The sequence below is a fragment of the Lampetra planeri genome, chromosome 33 (genome assembly GCF_965212315.1).
Source record: "Lampetra planeri chromosome 33, kcLamPlan1.2.h2, whole genome shotgun sequence".
Lineage (NCBI taxonomy): Eukaryota > Metazoa > Chordata > Hyperoartia > Petromyzontiformes > Petromyzontidae > Lampetra > Lampetra planeri.
In genome coordinates this window covers 2409944-2433057 of record NC_136139.1, presented here as the reverse complement: position 1 = coordinate 2433057, position 23114 = coordinate 2409944, and the positions used below count along the sequence as shown (strand labels likewise).

The window sequence follows — 23114 nt, the reverse complement described above, 5'->3', positions numbered from 1 at the left end:
GATGCACATCATCGCGAGCCCGTCACCATCGCAAGAACATCACCGACATCTTCACTGCAAGTGGACATCCTCACCCCCCCCCCCCCGATCAACAGAATCATCAACCACGATCACAAACATTGGTTAGAACACCGATAACTTAGCGGAGAAAACACATCAGAACATTCGGCGGACGACATTTGTTTACACGAACGGTGTGTGTGGGGGGGGGAGAATGACCACGCATCGATCTCCCAACATTTATTTTTTTATAACAATCACCAAACAAGGTCGTAAATAAGCCACATGCATGCAAAGCAAGTCCGAAGCTCACGTGTGCGGAAAGTCGAGCTCGCGAGCAATATTTAGCGTCACTGGTGGGAGGGTTGCCAACAGTTCGCTGCGGATAACTTCGGTCGTGACAGAGGAGCAACACCAGAGCCCCCCCCCCACCCCCCTCTCGGACTTGAAACATCGCCTCCAGGAGACCAAAATTTAGGATTTGCGGCATGGACACGACGAGGAAACTTGTTTGTTTGACACCATCCCAAAAGAACAGAAACAGTGCGTGTTTCAGGTATGAATATTCGAATGGACCCGCGGCGGCGGCGACTTTGCGTGCAGCAACGGCTGCGACAAATATCCACATTTGAACATTTCAGATCAATAATAGCAATAAGAACTCTTACAAAGCCACTTTTTCTCGACGTCAGTTCCATAAGAATACATGTGCAAAAGGTGTCACGAGCTGCAAAAAAATGTAATGTGAAACACCGAGCACACTTTGCGTGTCAAGAGGACGACAATCGTCACGTTGTGATGGCCACGAGAGCTCTTTAAACGAGCCCGAGGTTTCGGCGTTTTTTTCTTTCCCTTCTCGTTAATTTCACAGCGAGGCAAAATGTGCACGGGCGTCATCCCCAACACGACTCGTGAGAGCACACTGTAGCCATCACACGTGGCTCTACGTGCATCGTGACGTGCACCAATTGTTAAGTCATCTTGACGTACAATAGCTGCTGGGATTGTCGCTATACTTTGTCGTTTAACACATCTTTTTTTATTTATTATATTGTTTCTGGCCTGCATGCATCTTCCTGCCTGTTGAATTAGCCACTGTGGCTGGACAGAGTTTGTTTTGTTAAGTCCACTTTAGAGGCCAGGTGCATTTTTTTTAACAAGTCAACCCGTGTGAACTGAATTCTCGAACTTTTATTTTTTGGCTTAATCACCAGCCGCCTTCAAACAAAGCCAAGAGCCAAACACAATTGGAATCTGTTTAAAAAGTGGCCTGAAAACCGGTCTCTTGGAATGACATTTCAAAGGAGAGATCAAGACGAGTGGGCTGGGTGCGTTTCCAGGGCTTAGGGGATAAACAAGTCACCACGTCTCGACTCCTCCAACTGGATGAAGGTGGATCCGTTAAAAAGTTAACTGTGGCCAGTTATTGCGGTCAATCGAAGAGCACGACGGTAATAACGTTTCACACCAAGAATATTAAAATATAATCAGAGGCTGGGAGGTGGGGGAGTTGAGTCGACGGAAGATTGCTTTACAATTCAATGGCATCCAGGAGTGTGTCACTTGGGCCAAGGGTACTACTTTAGCACTTGCTCTTTTTTACCTTCAAATAATCCGCTCCGAATTTAATAAACGCGCGTGACATTTCAGGCACCTGACGTCGACGTGGAGGCTTTTCACCAAACGGGCGTAATGGGGCGGTGGTGCTTGAGACTGTGGAAATTCCACATTCCTATGGCAATCGTGGGTTTTGTGCGGCGGACAACATGCCGATGACTTTCCACAAGGTGGCACGCATTTTTATGGAACCCGGAGGAATAGCGGGGGGGGGGGGGGAGAGAACAGTCGGCCCCCCAACCGGAATGCAAAGCTGCCACCTTCTAATTGGGAGCCGCACTCTCTAATCGCCGTGGCACCTGGTCGGATTCGGGTCATTACCTACCCCGACTCTAGATGAGTAACGCGTCTGATATATCCTGTAAAGGATTACATCATATACCACTACAAAGCCTGCTTGTTCTTTTCATTAAAACGCGTTACTTTGTATTTCCGTGCGTATTGCTTAACGTGTGCGCACTGGCACACTCGAAACACTGCGCTTTACAAACACGTCTCCCCCGGTTTCTCCCTTCGCCTTGTTTTTACCGAGAAAAAAAACACCCAGACAGCGTGGTATATACGATGCTTACACCCGACGCGATTAGCGCCATTAGGGTACTGGGGGTACAAAAAAAGCCACCCCTGACAGATCGGGGGGAGGAGGGGGGGGCAGGCACACACGGGTGTGAACATCACGATGCGCATTTGCGTGCGACCGTGCTTCACACCGTACCGAGAACAAGCAGGGTTCGTGTTGGCCAGCCGCGAATGCCCTCATCCCGCCGCTTGCAGACGGGACTACTCCTGACAATCCAAGTGCTCAAGTTAGTCTCTCCCCCAAGTGAAAACACTCCGCGGGACAGGCTGCGACAACAAGGAGCCACTTGGCAGATTTAAAACTTCACCCGAGGATCACCCAGGGTCCAGGCCGTGGCCTTGGGGCACGGCGGGAAATCGTCATGGCGTCAGCGGGCCAAATCACACAACGGGCCATTTCAGATGTTCGTTAATGTCCCATGCGTAACGAGAGGATGAAGTGCTTCAACAGCGCGGTGCATTTGAATTCGTCATTTGAAATCTTGAAAAGGTGTGCGTTTACGAAAATTTTAATGATTTTTTTGCTTTAATTTGACGTTGGTTGAAATATAAATTTTATGTAAATTATTCACCGCATTTCATGTTATCTCTCTATACTCTCTCTCTCGAGGTTGTTTGAGTATCGTTTGAGTACACACCACATCAGACCACACCACGGATGCCGTCGTGATTTTTTTTCTCAACTTTTAGTTTTTAATCACGATTAAATCCCTGAAATGCCACTGACCAAAGCCAGGCCACAGCTCCTGGTGACTTCACAACAACAACCACCCCCCCATGTATTCACAAAAGTAGTTACGACACCTGGCACACTGTCCCACCACCCCTGCTCCCGAAACGGCATCTCAAAGCCACCGGGTCATGGACGAAGAATCGCGCCGCGACCCCACGGTGCCATCGGTTCGGTACGCCCAAGACAACACCCACATGCTCACAATCAACCGCATCGCAGGACGCGCGTCTCCCTCTCGTTGAAACCGCACTGGTAGGAGAACACTGCTCGGATGACTAGGTTTCACTTTTAAACGAAGGTAAGGTAGGAGGGGGCCCCCCCTCCGGCTAATTACATGTCAAAGTAATTTTCTAAACGATACGTTACGAGATGGGGGTTTTTGAGCCCGCACGGTTTTTTTTCTCGCTAACTTTGTTTCGCTTCGACTTTTTTTTTTTTTTAACACGGCTCAGTCTTTATTTTACACGTTCAAATGAGGCACCATTGGGCTAAGGAGAACAAAACCTACCACCAACGGATTGCCAGAGAAGTCTTAAAGAAGAAGAACAACAAGAGCTAGAAACTAAATGAGGCAGTGCATTAATGGTCTAACACAGTGAGACGCGGTTTGTTCTGTTAATTTGAAAGCGTGAGGATTGTAGTACAGAGACAGCGCTTCTCGTGATCAAAACTACACGAATACAAACACAAATCGCAGACAATAACGAATGACCAAAGGCGCACGGAGACAGAAACTGAGACCCAAACCAAGCCCGCAGTATTCGAACGAATGCAATCACAGCAAAACAACAAGTCACAGAACATAAATCCACAATGACTGCAGAGGGCAACTGTTTTGATCGCTCTTTCGATTTGTGTTTTTTCTTTACCAATGCACGCTAAACCACGATGATTAAGGCTTACAACCGAACACAACTAAATTAATTTTTAACGGACCGCTGGGTAAAACGTTTAACTTAAACAGCATGAACAAATATAGAGCATTTATCTGCAGGAATTTTTGTTTTGTTATTGTGGACACCTAAAGCCCTCGGCTCAAGATAAGACTGATGAACAAACACGGGGTGCACGGACCTCATCACACAAACCCAGGTTGCACTGAGCCCCGTTGGAAGAAATGCTTTTGCGTATAAGTTTATTTATTGGAAGTTTATTTTACACCCCCCCCTCCCCCCAAAATGAACAGCCTTCCAGGAGCGATGCTCGCAAGCGAAGCTGTGTTCGTCCGCTCACTGCCAAGCAAGGGTTAACCCGATACCACCCCCCTCCCCCAAATAATTTGATAACATTTTTGTTTCAACATTTAGCAAGGTCAGGTTTTAGCAAAACTTATTTCCGCAAGAAACAACAAGAAACTCCCAACGACATTTAAAGTCTTAATGTGGACCAAACAAACCCCGCGCCCTCACCGCCACCACGAATCGCCGGATAAATCCTAACTCGAGAAATGTGAAATTAAAATGAAGCGAGCGCCTCGCTCTCTCTCTCTCTCTCTCGTCGCCCTGGGCCTTCAAGGGCGCCGTCGCGTCGGATCTGGGGTGCGGAGACGTTTACGCCGCCGCCCGCCGCTCGCTGCGATGAAACGCGCGGAAGAAGCCGATGAGGTCGCGCGACAAACGGCGCGAACGCCGCGTCGTCGTCGACGTCGTCATCCACGTGGCCCCCCCCCCCCCCGCCGATGAAGCTCGCCGTTTGCCGCGCGAGCGAATCTCCGAGCAAACTTTTTCCAAGTCGCTTTCGTCGTCGCTGTTTTTTTTAACCTTTCAACGACGGCTTCAAAAACGCGTGCGGGGTGAGAACAAAGAACAGCGGCAAGCTTTTCGCAGATGAGCGCCGTATCACAACTACTTTTTCTCCTAGGAGTAAATTGCCTTTTTTTCATCCACGTTTAATATTCGTTTAATGTTTCATTGCTTCACTTTACTTTGTTTTAAAATTTATAAGCACTTTAGTGTTTTTGATGCTCGTGTAGTGTTTCAGCGCTGGGATGCAGGGGGTAGATTTAAATATAGTCTACATAATTGCTATTTGTATGTAATTATGTATATATATTACATCTGATAAAGTCGACTGGTGCCCCACCATTAAATATTATCTATCAGGCTACATCTCAACAGGATGCGATATTGAAACAAATCGAGTCCGCGTGCTTGCAAGTCACCTATTGAGTTGTCCGCACGGTTTGAAACGCACGCGCAGGAAGTTTGGCACCATCGCCCGTCTCGTCGTTAGAAACACACCAAACCACAAAAAAAAAAATCAATAAAATTAAAACCTAAGAGAAGCCAAAAAGCAATGCAATCGAAATAAACCATAAATAAATATTCTGCCGAATGAGCAGAGCAATGCCTTCCACTGAACGGACGATGAAAACCACGCCAAACGACAGACTCCGCCGCCTCGCCACGCACTGAGCGCGCGGCCCTTCGCTTGTGCACAACTCAGGGTCAAATGTTCAGTGCTCACCGCAAGCGAACGGCCGCTCGCAAATTCGAGTTGACGATGGGTTTTTGTTGTTGTTTTTTTTAAGGCAGCCTCCGTATATCTTTGACACGACGCATCTGCTGTTCGTGGTTCTCATCAAAGATCACGCGACTTGTCACAAAGCAAAACACGATTTCATAAGCTCCCGAAGGGCCTGGAATTACTTTACACAAAATATAAAGAGGTTACACTTTTGGAATAGGCACAGACACGTGTGGATGGATGGATGAATGGATCAGTAATGTGCGACTTACGCGCTTTGGAGCGACGCAGAAAATAATAATAGGTTTCGTGAAAACATTAAACGTTTGAATTCATGTACTCAGCATGGCTGCCCCCGTGTTTGTGAGAATTTCTCCAACGGTTAAATGCCACCACCCCCCTTTTATCCAGCTTTGGGTATGCGTAGTTCAGGTCCTTTGATGACCGCGTTTAAATAAATGCGTTCCGCAGGGTACGGCTTATTGGCAATTGAGCGAAATTTCCAAGGGCAAGCCCCCCTCTGGAGCTTCACAAGATGTGAGCGCGTGTGTTCACGTGCGAGTCTTCTGCCCGCCTCTCCACGAATTGCACCGCCCGCCGCCCATTTCATTGGACGGGACAAGCAGCTTCGAGCGCGGTTTCTCTCCGCGACTCGTTGTGCAGCGATTCCTCGTTCCCGCTGCGCTGCGCTCGGCACGCCGATCGCTCCGGAGAGCGGCCCCCACCCCCCAAACCCATCAGAGTCCCGCAATTCAATTTGGTTGACGGTATCCAAGATGCTTGCCAAGCACATTCACACGTTAACATGTGGAGAACACCGCGCAGTACGTTCGTGTGAATGGCATTTTGGAATGCGCAAACAATTTACTTGGCTCATTTGTTTGTTTTCCATTGAGGGGCAGAAATGTACGCTTGGTGGCAAGGCAACGATCAATTGCCAATCAACCCTTTCCCATTTAGAGATGACTGCAAGTTGCAGCGTGGGTCCCGTTCACCGATGAATTTCGGAATGCGCAAAAACGGTTCAGCGTTAAATTAATTGAGGCGGTGACGCCGTTGTTTTTTAAAGATGCTGCACTCGCCGCAAAGAACTGTAGCGATACCGCACGGCAGCTGACGCCAAACTGTGCCACACGCCCTCCCGCATGGCCTTGTGGGAGCCTCGGTACCGATAAAGCTCTTCATCGGAACGGACTCAGAAGAGAAACTGATGACGTACACGTAACGTCATCAGAACGGAAAAGGGTTAATTCGCTCCAATTTCAGTTCCAGAAGAACAGCTGCCGACCGCTGGTATGCACGGACTCGCGTTCCGGAAAGATTACGTCGCCACGAATGTAAAGTGAGAGGCATTATTAAAGGGGGCTTCCCACAATCTCGAGGTCGTTTCAGACAAAATCAAACCACCACCCTTTTCTTTTTTATGATCCGTCAACAACGCCACTGTGGCTATTCAACGATGCGACCCATTTGTTTCGAGTCGCCATCGGGAGAGTTGATTTGCCTTTGTGTTGCAAACAGACGCAACAGTGGAGAAGCGCATGTCATGAGCACGAATTGTACACGTACAAGCAGATGGAAATGTTATTTTTTCAGGCTCACGAATCTAATTGTACGTGTAAAACTAGATGTGAATATTTGGAGCAGATGAATCAAACGTTAATCCATTCTAACGGTACTATTTGTCCAAGCCCGTTCATTGCCTGGTACAAATGTGCCTGGTACTGAATTTTACAAGCAGTTAAATTAACATGAACGTAACATGTTTGCACTTTGAAGTGGTTTCCACTTTGTCCTGTGATTAAAGTCCGTGTGGGTTTGCCCGCCAGTCACTTTGCATCGGTCATACTCATCATTTAAAACATCGTTAATTTTTGTCATCATTCAATCCATTAAAATAACTAATTGCACGCGTTTTATTCCTTTTTTTTTACCGGTATATTCACCTAATCTGAAATAAAATATAGAATAGCTGGCAGCGGTTATTATTCAAGTTACGCAAAACTAAACTTGGAACAACAACCAAGTTTACGGAACTGGAACCAGAATTTTTTCTCTTTAATTTAAGTCTTAAACCCAAGTCCATCAAGGTCCTCAATATTTTTCCATCGCCGAATAAATGTCACAAAACGGGTCTTGGTGTCACATCAGACCGGTAAACGTCCAGGGAACAGATTTCACATCTTCGACAGAGTGAACCCGCCAAAGGTTGCATTTACAATCTCTCTCCAACGTCGCTGGTCACGGCAAACCCGCCAAACTTGTCAGCTGAATGTACCGTGCGAGATTTTGCGAACATCAGGAATGTAGCCGGAAAACTAAGAGCACAATGGAACGTTGCCAAAGAAAAACTGGAAGTGACTGAAAAAGAGAAACCAAATGTTGTGGAAAATTCCTATTTTTTTTTACTTTAGGGTACACAAAATTGTCAGGCTTGAATTTACTTTAATTCATAACAGTGCAACCAATATACATATCCCAAGCCTATGTACGTATGTTCACTGCTTAGACGAGTGAGCATGTGACCAATGTTACCTGTGCTGGATTATAATTGTGCACAGTCTGCCTATCACATTTGCTTTGCTGTAGCCGTGGAAAACGTCCCTCTCTCCTTGATTAATCTGCAGGGCAAGGGTCAAGGAAACACAACAGAGATATCGAATTAAACACAGAGATCCAACGACAGGTCCAGTGCAGTGGATACCACATGAAAGACAAGCAAGCGTTCCCATCCATCGTCCAAAGGTTGCTGGATCAAGGAGAGCTTGTGAAACTCTCCATTCCCCTCGGCTGCTGCAAGGTAGCCACTGAGTAGAGAGCGGTACAAACGAGGGTTCGTAAACCCATCTGTGTGGACCTTTGATTGTTGTCTCCCTGTAATTGTTCGTGTTCCACTGGGCGCTGCTCGTGGTTTTCACTCACGTGAACACAACTTCTCTCACGACTTAAAACAGGGAAATGACCAACAACTCCATACAGAATCCTACAAATAAAAGGGTCTTTGGGACTCAACGAAGCTTTGCTGGAAATAAATGACGGTACTCTTACTATTAGACCACGAAACAATAATAATGCATGGCCCTTTTGTCAATCCATTGTTGGATGAAGAAGGCCTTCCTATGCTGTGTCGGTCACAATAATCGTTTGACCATACTTCACCATGCTGGTCAGTGCGCATTGGGTTAGGGGTGGGGAGAACCCAGGACTGGTTCAGACGCCACTCGCGTTAGCCGGGAATCAAACTCAGGCGGCCGGGCTCGTAGTGCAATGTGCTAACCGCAATGCCACCGTTCCACCCAGAGACAAATAATGACGCAAACCTGAGATGCACACAAGCTTTGTGCAATCGTGTCAATAATGGCCCTCAATGCAATGCACGTCACGCAACAAATGGATACATCCTATTTCACCGACATTTTAGTAATTTCAAATTCCACAGCAAGAAAGCAACACACAACATCTTTGGCGGTTTCACACATTCTCGTCATCGTCTGGACGATGTAGCCCTCCCCCCACCACTGCCATCGTTGTTGCGTGCGGCCTTGCCGATGACATCGTGACATATACACACGCACACCTTCCACCTTAGTTTTGTTTCACCTGCTCACATTTTTTTCCAGCTGACCGATGTTCTCATCAGCTGCCGAGAGCATTAACTCATCTTAAGACTGCGAGGTGTACGCATGCCCGTGTAGGTTACGTACAAATGGCATAGTGCACATAGCACACATTACAAAGCTCACACCGTATGTATGTGTGAAGGGAACGTACGGTCCCAAATTTGTAAACGCGTTTATTTCGGCATAGATAAAAGTAAGCTTCTGTATTAATTGGACACTTTTCATGATATACAAAAATCACTACAAAGTCTGGCAAGAGTAAAGCTGCTTTAGCCTGTCGAAGGAGTAAATGGGAAGAGGTGATCTACCTCAATGCAGACAAATGTCTACAAAGACAAAACTCCCCCATGTAGACTGTAATAGATTGTTGGGACAAATGCTGTTAAGCGAGCACCTATTAAAGCCGGCAGGACATATGACGGTGTGGGTGGCCAGCACCAAGCGCGGCCGCCTCTATCTCTGCATCGCCGGTGATTTATACAGACCGTACCAGGTACCCATTTAAGGCCGAGTCAACCTAGAAAAAGCCCTGGGCCGGTTCAGACATTCGTCACCGATGATGGCTGTGAGTGGGAATTGAGGTCGGGTCGCCGGGTTCACAGAGTAGTGCGCTGCCCACTGCACCGACCACTGCACTACCGCTCCCCACACAAATTATTTACATACATTACCGCACCCCACACACAGTATGTACACACACAATGCATACGCATTTAAAATTCAACCACTTCTCATTTTAGTCCTGCAGACAACAGGCGCAGGTGCTGTTCGCGAAGACCTAATAAGACCCGCGCAGCACCCAAAGGGGCGACGTGTGGTCAGCACTTACATAGACAAAGACAAACATCCCCCGTGTAGCCTTAACAGGCTTTTGGGGCAAGTGCTGTGAGCGAGCACCTACGAATGCCGGCACGGCAGACAAGCGGGGTGGGGGAGAGGGCAGCACTACGCCCGGCCTACATGGACACAAAGACACGGACACAAACGCTAAGCAGTCACTCCCTCAAATCGCACTGAGCAAACCTCCGCCTACATTCACTGCGGGTGATGAGTGGCATTGGCGCTTAATTTGGCATTTCAGTTCCGGTAGACTTGCCGAGTGACGAGGGTGGGGGGGGTTAACAATCGAGACGGCTGACTGCCACCGCCGCCGCCGCCGTCGTCGCAATGCCGATGGCTCGCATTCCACGCGGCGGGGCAGGTCACACGCTGAACCCGAGTTGAACCCAGCAGGCGGCTGCCGCGCTGACGGGCGGGCGGGCGACCGACTCACGGACCACGAGCTGCCGATTCTCGCGGGTCGGTCCGCGATCGCGACACAACGGACGCGGCAATATTAGCAACGGAATTATCATCGATGTTATTGAGCCAGCAATGCGAGCACGTGGATGTGGTCAACCTCTCGATTTTAAGAATGGTTAATTTTCTAGCGTGGGTTCAATCAGATTGGTTGTTGCTCTGAGGTCGTGACTGACACCTATTTAATAAGCTGGGTTCAAGTGACATGGTTATTTGGACTTCCTGAAATTCAGACAATTGAGTGTCCTTGTTGGCACGCGTATTCTGCTACTGCTGACAGTTGCATTTGGGAGAATTTAATATTTCTCTGATGTTCTTTTAGTCTCGTGCTGATCATTCGTTCTGTTTGCCCAACATAACATTCACCACATGTGCAGTTAGTCCTTCACACACCGTCGGTTGATCGCTTCGGTAATACATTATTTGTACCAGATATTAGATTCTGTATTTTATGGATTTTCCTGAAGGTGCTTGGCTTCAATTCAAGGAAAGCATCGCGTCTAACTGATATATTCGATTGAAAGAATTATTCTTCAACTTAGCGACGTGCGAGCTGAAACAATAACAGACACTTGTCCACGTAACAAGTTCATTTGTTCGGCCGAGACGGGTGGTGGAGGGCCTTACAACAGAAACCTGGCCAGATCGTTACGTGACATACCCCAAAAATCTATTACGAATTAACGCATTCATTGTTTACCCACGTAGAATTAGGGGGGGAGGGGGGGGGGGAGGGTGAAGACTTGGAATACGTCATCTGTCTTCTTTGCTCCATCAAGTAATCGGATTGCTCGGCGAAGTCTTCGTGGTCACATGGAAAACCGAGTCCCTGACCCTCGACGAGTAAGGAGCAGCGAAGGAGTCAACCAGCAGCCACCATGTAAAGACGTTTTAAGAGATTTTGTTTTTTTACAAGCGTGATTAACCCGCACCGGCGAACATTATATCCATGTTTAACGAAGCATTAACCGGACTGAATTGCGCGAGATAGTTACACACAGAATGTAGCGATATTAAATTATTCCCAACAGCGTATAGTATGTTAATCGGTCAATTGATGGGAATGCTAGGCCCCTAGAAGCTTCCGTGGAACTCAGGCAAAGGATCACGCTGCGCTTCAGTGACAGGAGCACTACCTACACTTCGTCACTTAAAAAAGAACCAATTGATTAAACGCCAACAAAAAAACCCCACAAAATTAAAAGAAAAAAAATGTAATACCGTTTAGATCTTCGAAACGCATTTTGGTGCTGCAGAAAAAAAAACAACAACAATCATCGCGTTAGGTTTGCGCAAAATGCACAACGGTAGGCGCGCGCTTGCCAAGCGAAGCGTCGCTACGCTTGCGTGTTGTCAGGCATGGAAGCAAGCAAGGGCAGCAGCAGCAGCAGGCGTTGTACCGCTCGTCTTGTTGGGGGCGCTGTCCTGGTCCTGGCTGGGCATGTCCTCGTCCTTCAACTCGTCTTCATCTGCAACCTCAGGGTCTCTGTCTGTGCACACAAGACAAAGACACCCACCCCGCCCCGCCGCCACGTTGGAGCCTTAACAGACTAATTCTAGATTTGAGGTTTTCGTGACTGCAATGATCCATACTCTTTGGTTCTTTCGGTAAAGTCACGTAGGTGAAAAAATAATAATAATAAAAAAATTAAAATAACTAAATTTTGTTATTTTAATTTAAATTTATTTTTATTATTTTTTATGCTTTTTTTTTCTTTTCACCGACGTGATTTTACCTTAACAGACTGTTGACAATTTATTTGACCCGGTAAGGCCCACCTAGCGACGTAGCTCCTTTTACAGAAGCAACCTGGCCATCACAAGTGGCTTTCACGTGTACATTCAGAACAGGAAAACACTCTACACTCACATTGATTTTAAATGTGGAGGGAAAAACCAAAGGACCCGGACAAAAATCCACACGACCACAGGGGGGGGGGGGTGGGGGGGGTTGAGAGAACACGCAAACTCCAAATGTACAGCAGGCATCAGGGTCGGAATCGAAGCTACCTCATGTATACCAGGCGAGGTAATTAACATCTCGCCACCGTGACACCCGGGGGTCGTGTTAACAGTCACTCTGGGTTGTTATCCTCCATACGCACTGCGTAAAAATTGACTCGTTGCAAAGTTCAGTCGTTCAATATAGCGGAAGCGTTTGTGTGTTCAGATCAGTTCTTGGCCAAACTTAATCTATTTTAGTGTGTGTTTGTTGTGCGTGTTCGACGACTTTGGCGACCAGGCGGACGAACACTATTATCTCGCTACACTTGAAGATCTGCATTAATCTTCGGTAGATGTTTGAATTACCACACCCAGATTCTATGCGACGCTCGCGCGCTTGCTCAAAGCGCAGCCATGGGGGCATTCTTAGATTCCACCTGCGCCGTGACCATTTGTCTAGACGAGGGGTCGGCCGGCACCCTGCGGCTCTTCAAGGAATGGTTCGTGACCGTTATTTATGAAGGACCACCACCGTCTCGTATTCACCGCACGGTGCATTGCGGCTCTTGAAATATTAAGTCGTATTTTTTTCTCCACCGAATTCGAACAAAAATTGTCTCTTCTGGTTATTGTGGTTGCCGACCCCCCCGGTCTAGACACTCGACATTCGTCTTGAGTGCGTATTTCTTGCATCACATTAAACTTTGCAATCACGACTGCAGTCTGTACGTTAAATTGTTTTTAAAGCCCCGTTGTTTCTCGAATTAAATGAGCGCAGGGCAGTGCCCGTGTCTGGGTTCACCCCGAGCCTCCGGAGGAAATTCCACATTTCTGCGGCTTAGCTCAGAATAAGAATGTGTATTTATACTGGAGGAATCAAATGAGCTATGAAGCTCTTTGTCACAGATGTTCAGTAGGGGCGGGTAAGAACACACAGTGCTTCTCGAAAGAAAATGCATACTGACACACACCATCACCCCGCACAGAAATCTGCTCTTATCAAGACGCTCATTCATAGAGCTAAGAAAGTGTCGGATGGTGACAGTCTGAGAAGTGAAATTCAACATGTTAAAGAAGCGCTGCAAATGAACGGTTACAATGATGCACAAATCAACAGGGCATTGAATACCAAAAACAAATCAACTAACAAGAGCATTGAAACTGCCCATGTAATTAAAACGATCAAAATACCGTACATTGCGGGAGTAACTGATAAACTAGCCAGATGTTTGGAAAAACAAAATATCCAAGTCAGATTTGGCACGGTACATAAAATACAGAATCTAATATCTGGTACAAATAATGTATTACCGAAGCGATCAACCGACGGTGTGTACAGGACTAACTGCACATGTGGTGAATGTTATGTTGGGCAAACAAAACGAATGATCAGCACGAGACTAAAAGAACATCAGAGAAATATTAAATTCTCCCAAATGCAACTGTCAGCAGTAGCAGAATACGCGTGCCAACAAGGACACTCAATTGATTTAGATAATTAGAGAATACTATCGAAACTGAAAGAAATCAAAATAACTTTAACCGTTCGGATAGCTCCTGTCTTCGTGCTGCGTGGAAGCGAATCATCAAATAATACATTACTTAAATTGATGCCTACAAAGGGCAGCGTACTTCAATAGGGATCACCGTTGGTAGGGCTATTTTAACAAATACAATAGACAGGAAGAAGGGTGGTCAACACATCTATGCCTCTATATAGGGAACGAAACAGTAAGACTTCTACACAAATCTGGCTGTGGCCTGATGAAGCTCTTTGTAATAACTGGCGAAACGTCGTACTCAGATTGCAAATGTTGTGGCTTGGCTCTCCAACACACCTGTGTGCTGTACTAGTGACGAATTGTCCATGTTCTGTTTACGTGACAACCCTTACTAGTTGGCTGTCGGGTGGTGGCGGGTTTTAACGACACTTTTATATATTTACGCGATCTAACCCAAAAACCTCTATTATGGATATTGGTCGCGAAAGCCTACGTGTTAAGCGGGTAACAACGTTATAACAAACAGTACAAAACACTATAGTAGTGCAAAGTACAAGAAAAGTAAAGAAATACAAATAAAACTAAACCATCCGCATCCTACCAGGAGGGCAACAAAGGAAAAGGTAAAGAAATCACGAAACAAAAGTACTATTTTACGAGGAAAAGCCCATTGAGCTATAAAGTGATTTTAGCTTCTTTTTCAGAAGCAACCCCCCCCCCCCGCCGCAAAAAAAAATAGTTCATCGAAGTGGCAATTTATAGCAGTAGCCAAAGAATGTAAATAATCTAAACACAAGCTCCTAAATGTGGAGGGAGAAACCAGAGGACCCACGCAGACAAAATCCACACGACCAAGGAGAGAGAGAGAAAACGCAAACTCCAAATATACAGCAGCTGGAGTCAGGGTTGGGATCAAACCCGCTGACCTCCAGCATACCAGGCGAGGGAGTTCACATCTCCGAGTCACCCTCGAGGACAAACACTGCTGATTCCCCACGGGGGCGGTACTCTTACGAACAAGCCCGGATAGAAGAGAGGCCGGGCCTCAACATCCAAAACGAACTGTACGCCTTTTGGCGTCATCTGGTCGAACACCATATGAGACTAGGCTCTAAAGAAAGCTGTCTCTGGTGTGGACCAATCACTTTCAAAGACAATGCATAAATTATCAGAGTATTGTTTTTTGTTTGCATTTGACTGCAAGTATTGTGGTTAATGTAAGAATGATTCCTTGCAAAAGGTGTCAGTTTTGTTGCCAGAAAAAAGGGGAAAAACCCTATTAGTATCCAAAACGAATTTGCGCTCGCAACTTGAGGACCACGAGTTCTGCACTACTAAAAAAGATAACACACGACACCAGCTTGCCGTATTGAAACATAAAGTGTTGCGTGATACACCACCGCTGGACGCAATTAGTTTCCTACCACGGTACAGGCCTGTCAGCAGTATCTAAATGTCTCTGCGATATTATTTTCCGAGGACATTTTGCTATCCATTTGTTTGAAGATGAGAGTTGGTAGGACGGAAGCCAAATGTTGACTTAATGAACGATAGCAGACATTTCATAATGTCATCGCCGAGACAATTATATCCGCAAACTGCGGCGCTCTTGCTGACAAAGTGTACTCTTGGTAATGATGCATCTTCCCCAATGCCGCTGCAATCCCACAAATGCCTACGCATCGCCATACTTGACATCCGCACACTTTACATCCCAAGACTTTTACATGTGCACGAGCAAGCTCGACATGTTTAACGCACCATGACCGATGTCCGCATTGAAGCCGGTGTTTTTGTTCATAACGAGAACAAAAATTTTAATTATTAGAATAAAATGTTAGCTTTATGTAGCGCCGTCCTACGTGCAATTTGCATCTCTTGCAATCGCCGAGGAATCACAGATAAAGCTGGAAGGCAAAAGCCGGTGGGGGGGGGGCTGGCGCTACGAACAATTGACCAAGCTCTGCAATGCTATACAGACAGTCCCCGAGTTACGGAAGGACTTGGTTCCCGAGAACGATCCGTAACCCGAATTTTCCATATGGTCAGAAACTGAACAATTTCCTCCCAAAATCAACAATAAATTCCATTTACATGAATCCTGGTGAAGTTGGGGGAAGGCGTAGAGGCTGCCCGCCTTACGCCTCGCAAGCTCACCGCGCTGTACTGCTTGTGCTCGCATAACTGACGCAAACAATTTGGCGTATTTAATTTGTTTTACATGATTTATCGGAGCATTTCCGTTCGCTCGGATTTCCGTAAGTCGGGTCCTTCCGCAACCCAGGGACTGTCTGTTTGTATATTTAGATATTTTCAGCCAATTTTACGTTCAATAAATCCTCCTGGGATGCGCAAAAAACAGACAATGTGGAGTATTTAAATACACACGTGCATCATAATACATCGCTTCGAGCATAGGCACAAGTAAAATAAATAGATGTGAATAAAAAGGACGTTTACCATCATTAAGGAACCATATTTACGTGTAAAATTATATATTATAAAAACAATAAACGGGCTACTTTAGACTGTGGGCACAGCAGAACACAAGATAGAGAGGGCTAGCATGTCCACTGTATATGTGGTGTGTGTACAAGCTACATATTTAAAATTTGTGTGCACGTGTCATTCCGTGTTTGCTGGGTACGCATCGATGGACACACTGGACACGCTTGCAAATGAGATGTTTCCATCTCAAGGGATTTTCCAGGTGAAACATTGGAATATATCAATCAATAACCCGGCAGAAACTACAACAACAATATATATGCATCGGACAAGCGTGCAGACGAAAGAGCGGAAACTCAAAGGACTGTTGGGTTTTCGGCAATGATTTAAGCTGATTTGATTTGTGACACGGATGGTCCCGTTAAAGCAGTATGGCCCGGCTATTTTACACGAGCAAATCCGTGGATTTGTGTCAGCACAGCAGCAAGGACAAAAAACGTCAACATTGCACTGAACGAGTACCGGGTACTTAAGGAATATTGCATAGCTAACAAACGAGGTGTCTAATGGTTGTTAACAGTGTACGGACATGCATACATAAATGCAAGCATTTCAAAGACAAAGATCCCCCTTATAGCCCGCACAGACTGCTGGGGCAAGTGCTGTTAGCGAGCACCTATGAGGACCGGAACGGCACATGAGGGGGTGGGTGGGCAGCACCACGCCCGGCCGTCTTTGTCTCCCCAGGGGGCGATGTTTGCACATCACACCAGGTACTCGTTTGAGGCCGAGTCAACCTAGAAGAGGCATCATGACTGGTGCTGGCCATGAACGGGAATTGAACCCGGATCGTCGGGTTCATAGCGCAGCGCGCTAACCGTTACACTATACCGCTCCTCATTTGAGCACACACACGTGTCTAAATAGGTCATTTCACATACATGTGTGCAAGGCGGGGTGGGTGGGGGGGTGTGCATTTAGTTTCTAGCGCTGGCTTCACGCGGTACAGGGGCGCATGCACGGACGGTCAAATCAATTACTGCAGCGCCAGGCTCTTAGGGCACAGTTATTAGGCGGCGGGGGGGGGGGGGTGTTTAATGCTTCTATTTTTCCACCCCTCAGTAGCGGCTGACCGATTGTGTTTACCGCGCAGCGCCGAGGTGCGCGAGCGCGAGGCTTGGATTTACCGCCAGGTGAAAAAAATGGCCGCTACCACCCAACTCGCTCGTTGCGTCTGCGCTACCCGACAACGGGGGGCCAACCGCCCCCCCTCCCCCCCCCTCCCCCCCCCCTCCCCCACCACCACCACCACCACCACCACGCCGCCGCCGACGTCTCTAGATCAAGCGCCAAGGAGGAGGAGAAGGGGGAAGGATGCGTTTAGCGTCGCAGCTTCACGAGGGAGCTCCGGCCACAGACCGGCTACGCGCGTCGCACGAATTGACGCGGTGACCCAAAGAGGACGCGGGTGGTGCTGAGAATCAATAACAAAACAACGCGAGCTCAGCGCAGCGCACCACAAATCGGGTGTCTAAATTCACGGAGGACGGTCCCCGACGCAAACTGGTGGGAAGAGAGCTCCCCCCCTCCCCCCCCGCATACTCAGCCAAATGGGGATGGGGGAGAGAACATCACGTCAGAGAATTAAAATTTTATTTGGGGTTTGATAACCTAATGAGAGAAACCTGGGGATGAAGGGGAATAGGGGAGAAGGGGGGGGGGCAAGGGGAGAATCAAGATTCTTAAGTCTCTGAGGCATCTTTCTTTTTAAAGTTGACTCCCGGCCGGAGGTGAATATACGATTGGGGTTTAACATGACCCCCACGCGTGCGCTGGGGGTCACGAGTCGATATTGCTGCGCGTCAGAACGTTACACGCTTTTTGTTTTTTTTTACGTTTCACAGGATATTATTACGCTCAAGCAATTTCATAGCTTAGACACGCTGGATTAAATTTTAAAGTATTTATGCGCAGCGAGCGTTAAAAGATCTTGCCGCGCTCTCAGAGCAGCGAGCGGCTTTTCGATTGCAGGGAGACTGAAAGTGTTGCGTGAACGCATTTTTATTTTATCTGTTGAAGGCATCGCGGTTCCAACCTCAAAACGTCGCTGTAAACAAAAACGGCACGTGCCGACTTTCATCGGGGGATTGATGTTTTTATATTTAACCCCTTAAGTCCAAGAACATTGTTTCCAGGTCCTATTTGCACAAACTTAATAGGATTACAAACCTTTATCGTCACTTTCATTTTCAGTGCCAGCGACCGCAGGACCATCTGCCACACCTTCTGAACTCTCTGTTATAAAGAAAGAAAGAGAGAGAGAAAACATCCTTCCATCAATCAGCATGGAAGACAAAATGATCTTAAGAAACTTCACAAAAGCGGTATTTTTAGACATCGCCTTAAGATCACAAGGAAAAGACAAATCAATCACCAGGAGGCTTAAATAAAACGCTCACGGAAATCGTAAATATAACATCTCGTGATTTGCAGGAATGTAGCGATGAGTAACCTCGTAAATTTCAAGTAAGTTTCATGCTGGGAAAAATAATCGAATCTCGAGCCTAAAAACATAATTTATTATCATTTTAGATTTTTGCTTCAAGCCTCGTAGATGCAACAAGTGAGATGCTACAAACGAGAATGACAACACTCACAAGACAATGTCAATGAGACAAAAATAATTGAATCATCGAATAGTGAGACCCGAAATCGTGAGAATTCATCAAATCACTCAGGAGAGGGGACAGGGCCGGGTAGGGGGGGGGGGAATTGTGGGTAAAAAAAAATCCCAGAAGCCCGTGCAATGACGCGTGTTCTGCAGCGATACACATGCAAGGCACGCGGAGTACAGCAACGACGAAGCATCTCTTGGTAAAAGAGATTCATTGTCCGCTTATTTATTTTGTCACTTATATACTCCGCACGAATGCCAATGATTGTGGGTAAGGTGTTGGTTTGGTTGTAAAGGACTCTGAGATTTGGCTTTCTTCCAGTGGCAACTGTTTAATGAGGGCCCACACTATCTCACTCCCATAGTCACCACCCTCGAATCTTCAAAAGGGCCACACATTACATTCAACCTCATGTCCCTCCAGGAGATTCTACTTTACCTATTTCTCAACCTCAAAATCTTCTCCGGTGTGCTCGGAGACCCTTCACGGCTTTGCCCCCTCCCCACTTACCTTCAGCGATTTCATAACAGCCTCATGCTCACTCTGGCAAGTCAGGGAAAACGCGAGCGTGCGCCTCTCTCAATCTCCTCTTGTCCCACTCCCTCCCACTCTGTGCACCACGGGGAGGCGACTAACTTCTCTTACTCCGCTCCCTGTGTGTCCGCGAGCCACACGTGCGCGCCCGCATCACCGCCGCGCTGTCTGCGCGACCCGCGTCTTCATTACCGCCGTGCCCCTTCCGAAAATACAATGGACGCTGTCTCTAATTTGGACCGCGTGCGAAGAAGCAACGTCCCCCCCGCGAATCACGACGCTGGATGTGATTACACCGAACAAAAATTCAACTACAACTAACCTGTATTTTCACCAGGTAAGGCCCACTCAGCTATGTAGCTCTTTTTCAGAAGTGACCTGGCCACAAATTTGATAGCAACCACGTACCCTAAACGCGTGATGTTGATTCTAAATGTGGAGGGAAAAGCCAGAGGACCCGGAGAAAAATACCACACGACCACAGGAAGAGCGGACGTACAAACTCAAAATACAGGCGTCAAGGGTCGGGATCGAACCCACGACATGCTGTCTACCAGGCGAGGTAGTTAACATCTTGCCACCGAGTAGTGGCAGGGTAATCTAAATCGAGTAGCAGCACTTGGTATTTTTCTTGGTTTAAATTTAATTTCACATTGTTTAGTGAGCAGCCAGCTCCATTACAAGCTCGGCTTGTGTCCCAAAAGCATTTGGAGTCAGCTGGAGATGACACTGATGTAATCACGACTCCGCAGGGGTTGGTGTCAACCAGGCGATTTCCAAGAGACCACACGTGGATGCGCTTGTCAGATAAATGTAGTTATCATTAACTCTGCATTGATGCAATAGATTCCATTCAATAACGTAACAAAATCGCAGCGCTCACCTGCGGAGATTTACAATGACACGAGGTGCATTAGCTTAGCATCAAGAAGGCAGAGCTAATGTGTACATATATTTATACCCTCGCAACACAGGCGTGTTCCCAGAATCAATAACACGCAGCAATAATTTCATTCCATAAGATTGGCGGAGTTGCTTGAAAATAACCACGATTACCCCGTCAAGATAACGTACGAGGAACTGGGAATTTTAATTCACGACTGGAGCAGAAAAAAGCAGAATTTGGGGGTTTGGAAGAATCCATCAGCTCAACTAGGTGCGTTGGTGAAAGGCCATTCCAACACTTTGATTTACGGTCAATAATAACGAGTCAGAAATGAATGCTTACGGCACACGGGAACACCGCGATGCTCGCCAAGTAGCGCCGTTGCACGTTGCCTTCTCTTCTTATTCTCACGTCTGGATAAAGAGCGGCGCAGCGGTATTTTCGACTTAATTGTAAACGTCGCGAGTGATTTGCGGAGCGCACCACGAGGCCAAAGGAGTTAGAATAACCGACGAGGCGTTCGTCGTAAAAGCGCGCGTTCAATTGGGGGGCGGGGCAACAGCGCGGGGGGTGGCAAATCATCCGGAATGTACGGATGTTGAACTTCTTTCGCACCGTGCTCAATCGGAGGTGTGGGGCGGGGGGGGGAAGGACAAACAAACTAAACACAAAAATCAGTTCTCAAGAAATGAGTTTTAATGTAGACGATTTAAAAGTGCATAGCTCCAGCGGCTTCCTAATATCAGAAGGAAATCGGTGATCATCTTTGTTTGACGGCTTGCACAAAAGCCACCGCCGCCGCTGCGAAGAATGGCAGCTTGAGCGACAACGGAGAGAGAAGCGAGAGGATTGAGGAGGGCCCGAAAACTCCCCCTGGTTGTCTCGGTGCCACTCGGCCGCTCGCTAGATGCCACGGGGACGACCCCTGGCTAGACGCCACGGGGACGACCCCTGGCTAGACGCCACGGGGACGACCCCTGGCTAGACGCCACGGGGACGGCCGCTTGCGCCGCCCCTTGGCGGTCACTGACGCCGCCGGCACCTTTACCTTTGGGAGCACGCGGGAAATAGACGGGCATGAGGGTGTCGTAGAGCTCCACGTCGATCGGCAGGAAGAGGCAGAAGATGATTCTGTCCACCTGGATCGATTCGTGCAGCGACGGCAAGAGAGTTAAATGTTTAAACGCGTACAGACATCCGAGGATTCAATACATCTGTGTGTATATGTATAAAGACAAAGATCCCCCCCGTATAGCCTTTAACAGACTGTTTGGGCAAGTTATTTTAGCGATCACGAATGAAGGCCGGAACGGTACACGAGGGGGTGGGTGGCCCACACCATGCATTTGTCTCCCCAGTGGCTCATTTAAGGCTAAGTCAACCTAGGGGAAGCCAATGACCGGTGCAGCTAATCGTCACTGGTTGGCCTTGAGTGGGAATCGAACTCAGGTCGTCGGGTTCGTTGCACGGCGCGCCAACCTCTGCACTACCACTCCCCATATAATACATATTATGCATATACACTGTATGTATATATATACATATACACACACATAATAAAACAAGTCAACACGATCGTCAATATACAATACAGGGAGTTTTGATGCTTATATTGCGAATGTGTTCATACCAACTGCGACATATCTCAGCTGAGAAAAAGGAAGTCACAATAATAGGATTGTCAGTTCAAATTAATTGTCATGGCCACCATCGTTATCATCATCATCATCATTCCTTTCAGGATAATTTTGCACCACTTGCCGAGAGGTCAATAGCAGTTGTCTTGAGGACGAGACAACCCCTGCCATAGCAATGTGTAATTTTCATCACTCGCTACAGAACACCAAAGGGTAGGCCACCCAAAACGGTTTTGAATTTTTTCCAGTAAGATAAATAGAGACATATATTGTGGGCCAAACTCCGAATCCAATATTTACTCGAATAAAGTAATAACGCTCGGTTTAGATACAATTTGCTCTGCATATACTTGTAGTGCGCAATCACATTTTGATTTATAATCCGTGAAGCTGCATCTCACGATGCACACGCGTAATTTAAATGTACAGCGCACACAAACACGTGTAACATTAAGCGCGCGTATATATTCAAAAATGCATATGTCGAACCACACATTTTAATGTATAAATGCATTTACGCATGCATGTGTACATACACATGAAGAGTGTGCGATACCCTATCATTTTAAAACCTCCATATCGTGTTATTTCCACGACAGCGGGCGTGGCGAAACGCGAAATTGAGCCTTGACCTTGCTGTGGTATTTCTCGAGCCAGTTTCTGGTCGTCTCCAACGCGATCCTGGCCGCCGGTTCGTTGGGGAAACCTGAAAAGGCACGAAAACGATTCCGTCGAGCCGCGTCGTCGTTTCACCAGACGCCAGATCGTTTTCGTGAAAAACGTTTTGGTTTATCGTGAAAAGCAAAGAGCCACGGGCGAGTACAGAGCGAGCCTCCTTAATTTTTTTGTTCGCGTTAATTGCAAAGTAAATTTCACCCCAAGCTGTTTCGGGGGGCGATCGACGGCTAGTCGAAACGACCGATGCGTGTACATGGACATCTCTGAAACAGAGCTTGATAAGATCATCGGATTCGTAGCTCATCGGATCCATGTCACTTATGGTGAAGAACCCATTGATAGTCATATAAACAATAAAACGAATTATTAAAAAAGGACTCATGCAGTTGTTTTCCAGATTATAGAGCACATGCAATGGCAGTGTGGGTGTTAGAGATTTAATTAATTGCTATTTATTTTCATTTCTTGCTTAGCTATTGGGTAAAGCACATTGAAG

At 47.1% G+C, this 23114-nt stretch overlaps 1 protein-coding gene across 5 annotated transcripts in view; it reads right to left on the bottom strand.

Annotated features, from left to right (window-relative positions):
* Window positions 1-225: 225 nt before the first annotated feature.
* Window positions 226-23114, bottom strand: part of LOC144729607 (ADP-ribose glycohydrolase MACROD1-like) — a 192003-nt gene continuing 169114 nt past the window's right edge. For 2 of the 5 annotated variants that reach the window (XM_078609979.1, XM_078609980.1), the window contains exons 8-13: window positions 22573-22646; window positions 21352-21442; window positions 18438-18503; window positions 11715-11804; window positions 11536-11564; window positions 226-8016 (exon numbers count right to left, since the gene is read on the bottom strand). In XM_078609979.1, coding sequence (XP_078466105.1) covers window positions 11539-11564; window positions 11715-11804; window positions 18438-18503; window positions 21352-21442; window positions 22573-22646 — 347 coding nt within the window. In that variant the 3' untranslated portion in view covers window positions 226-8016; window positions 11536-11538. Of the gene's footprint in view, window positions 8017-11535; window positions 11565-11714; window positions 11805-18437; window positions 18504-18975; window positions 20717-21351; window positions 21443-22572; window positions 22647-23114 lie in introns of those variants that run through there. The other 3 variants (XM_078609981.1, XM_078609982.1, XM_078609983.1) reach the window with 2 other exon arrangements.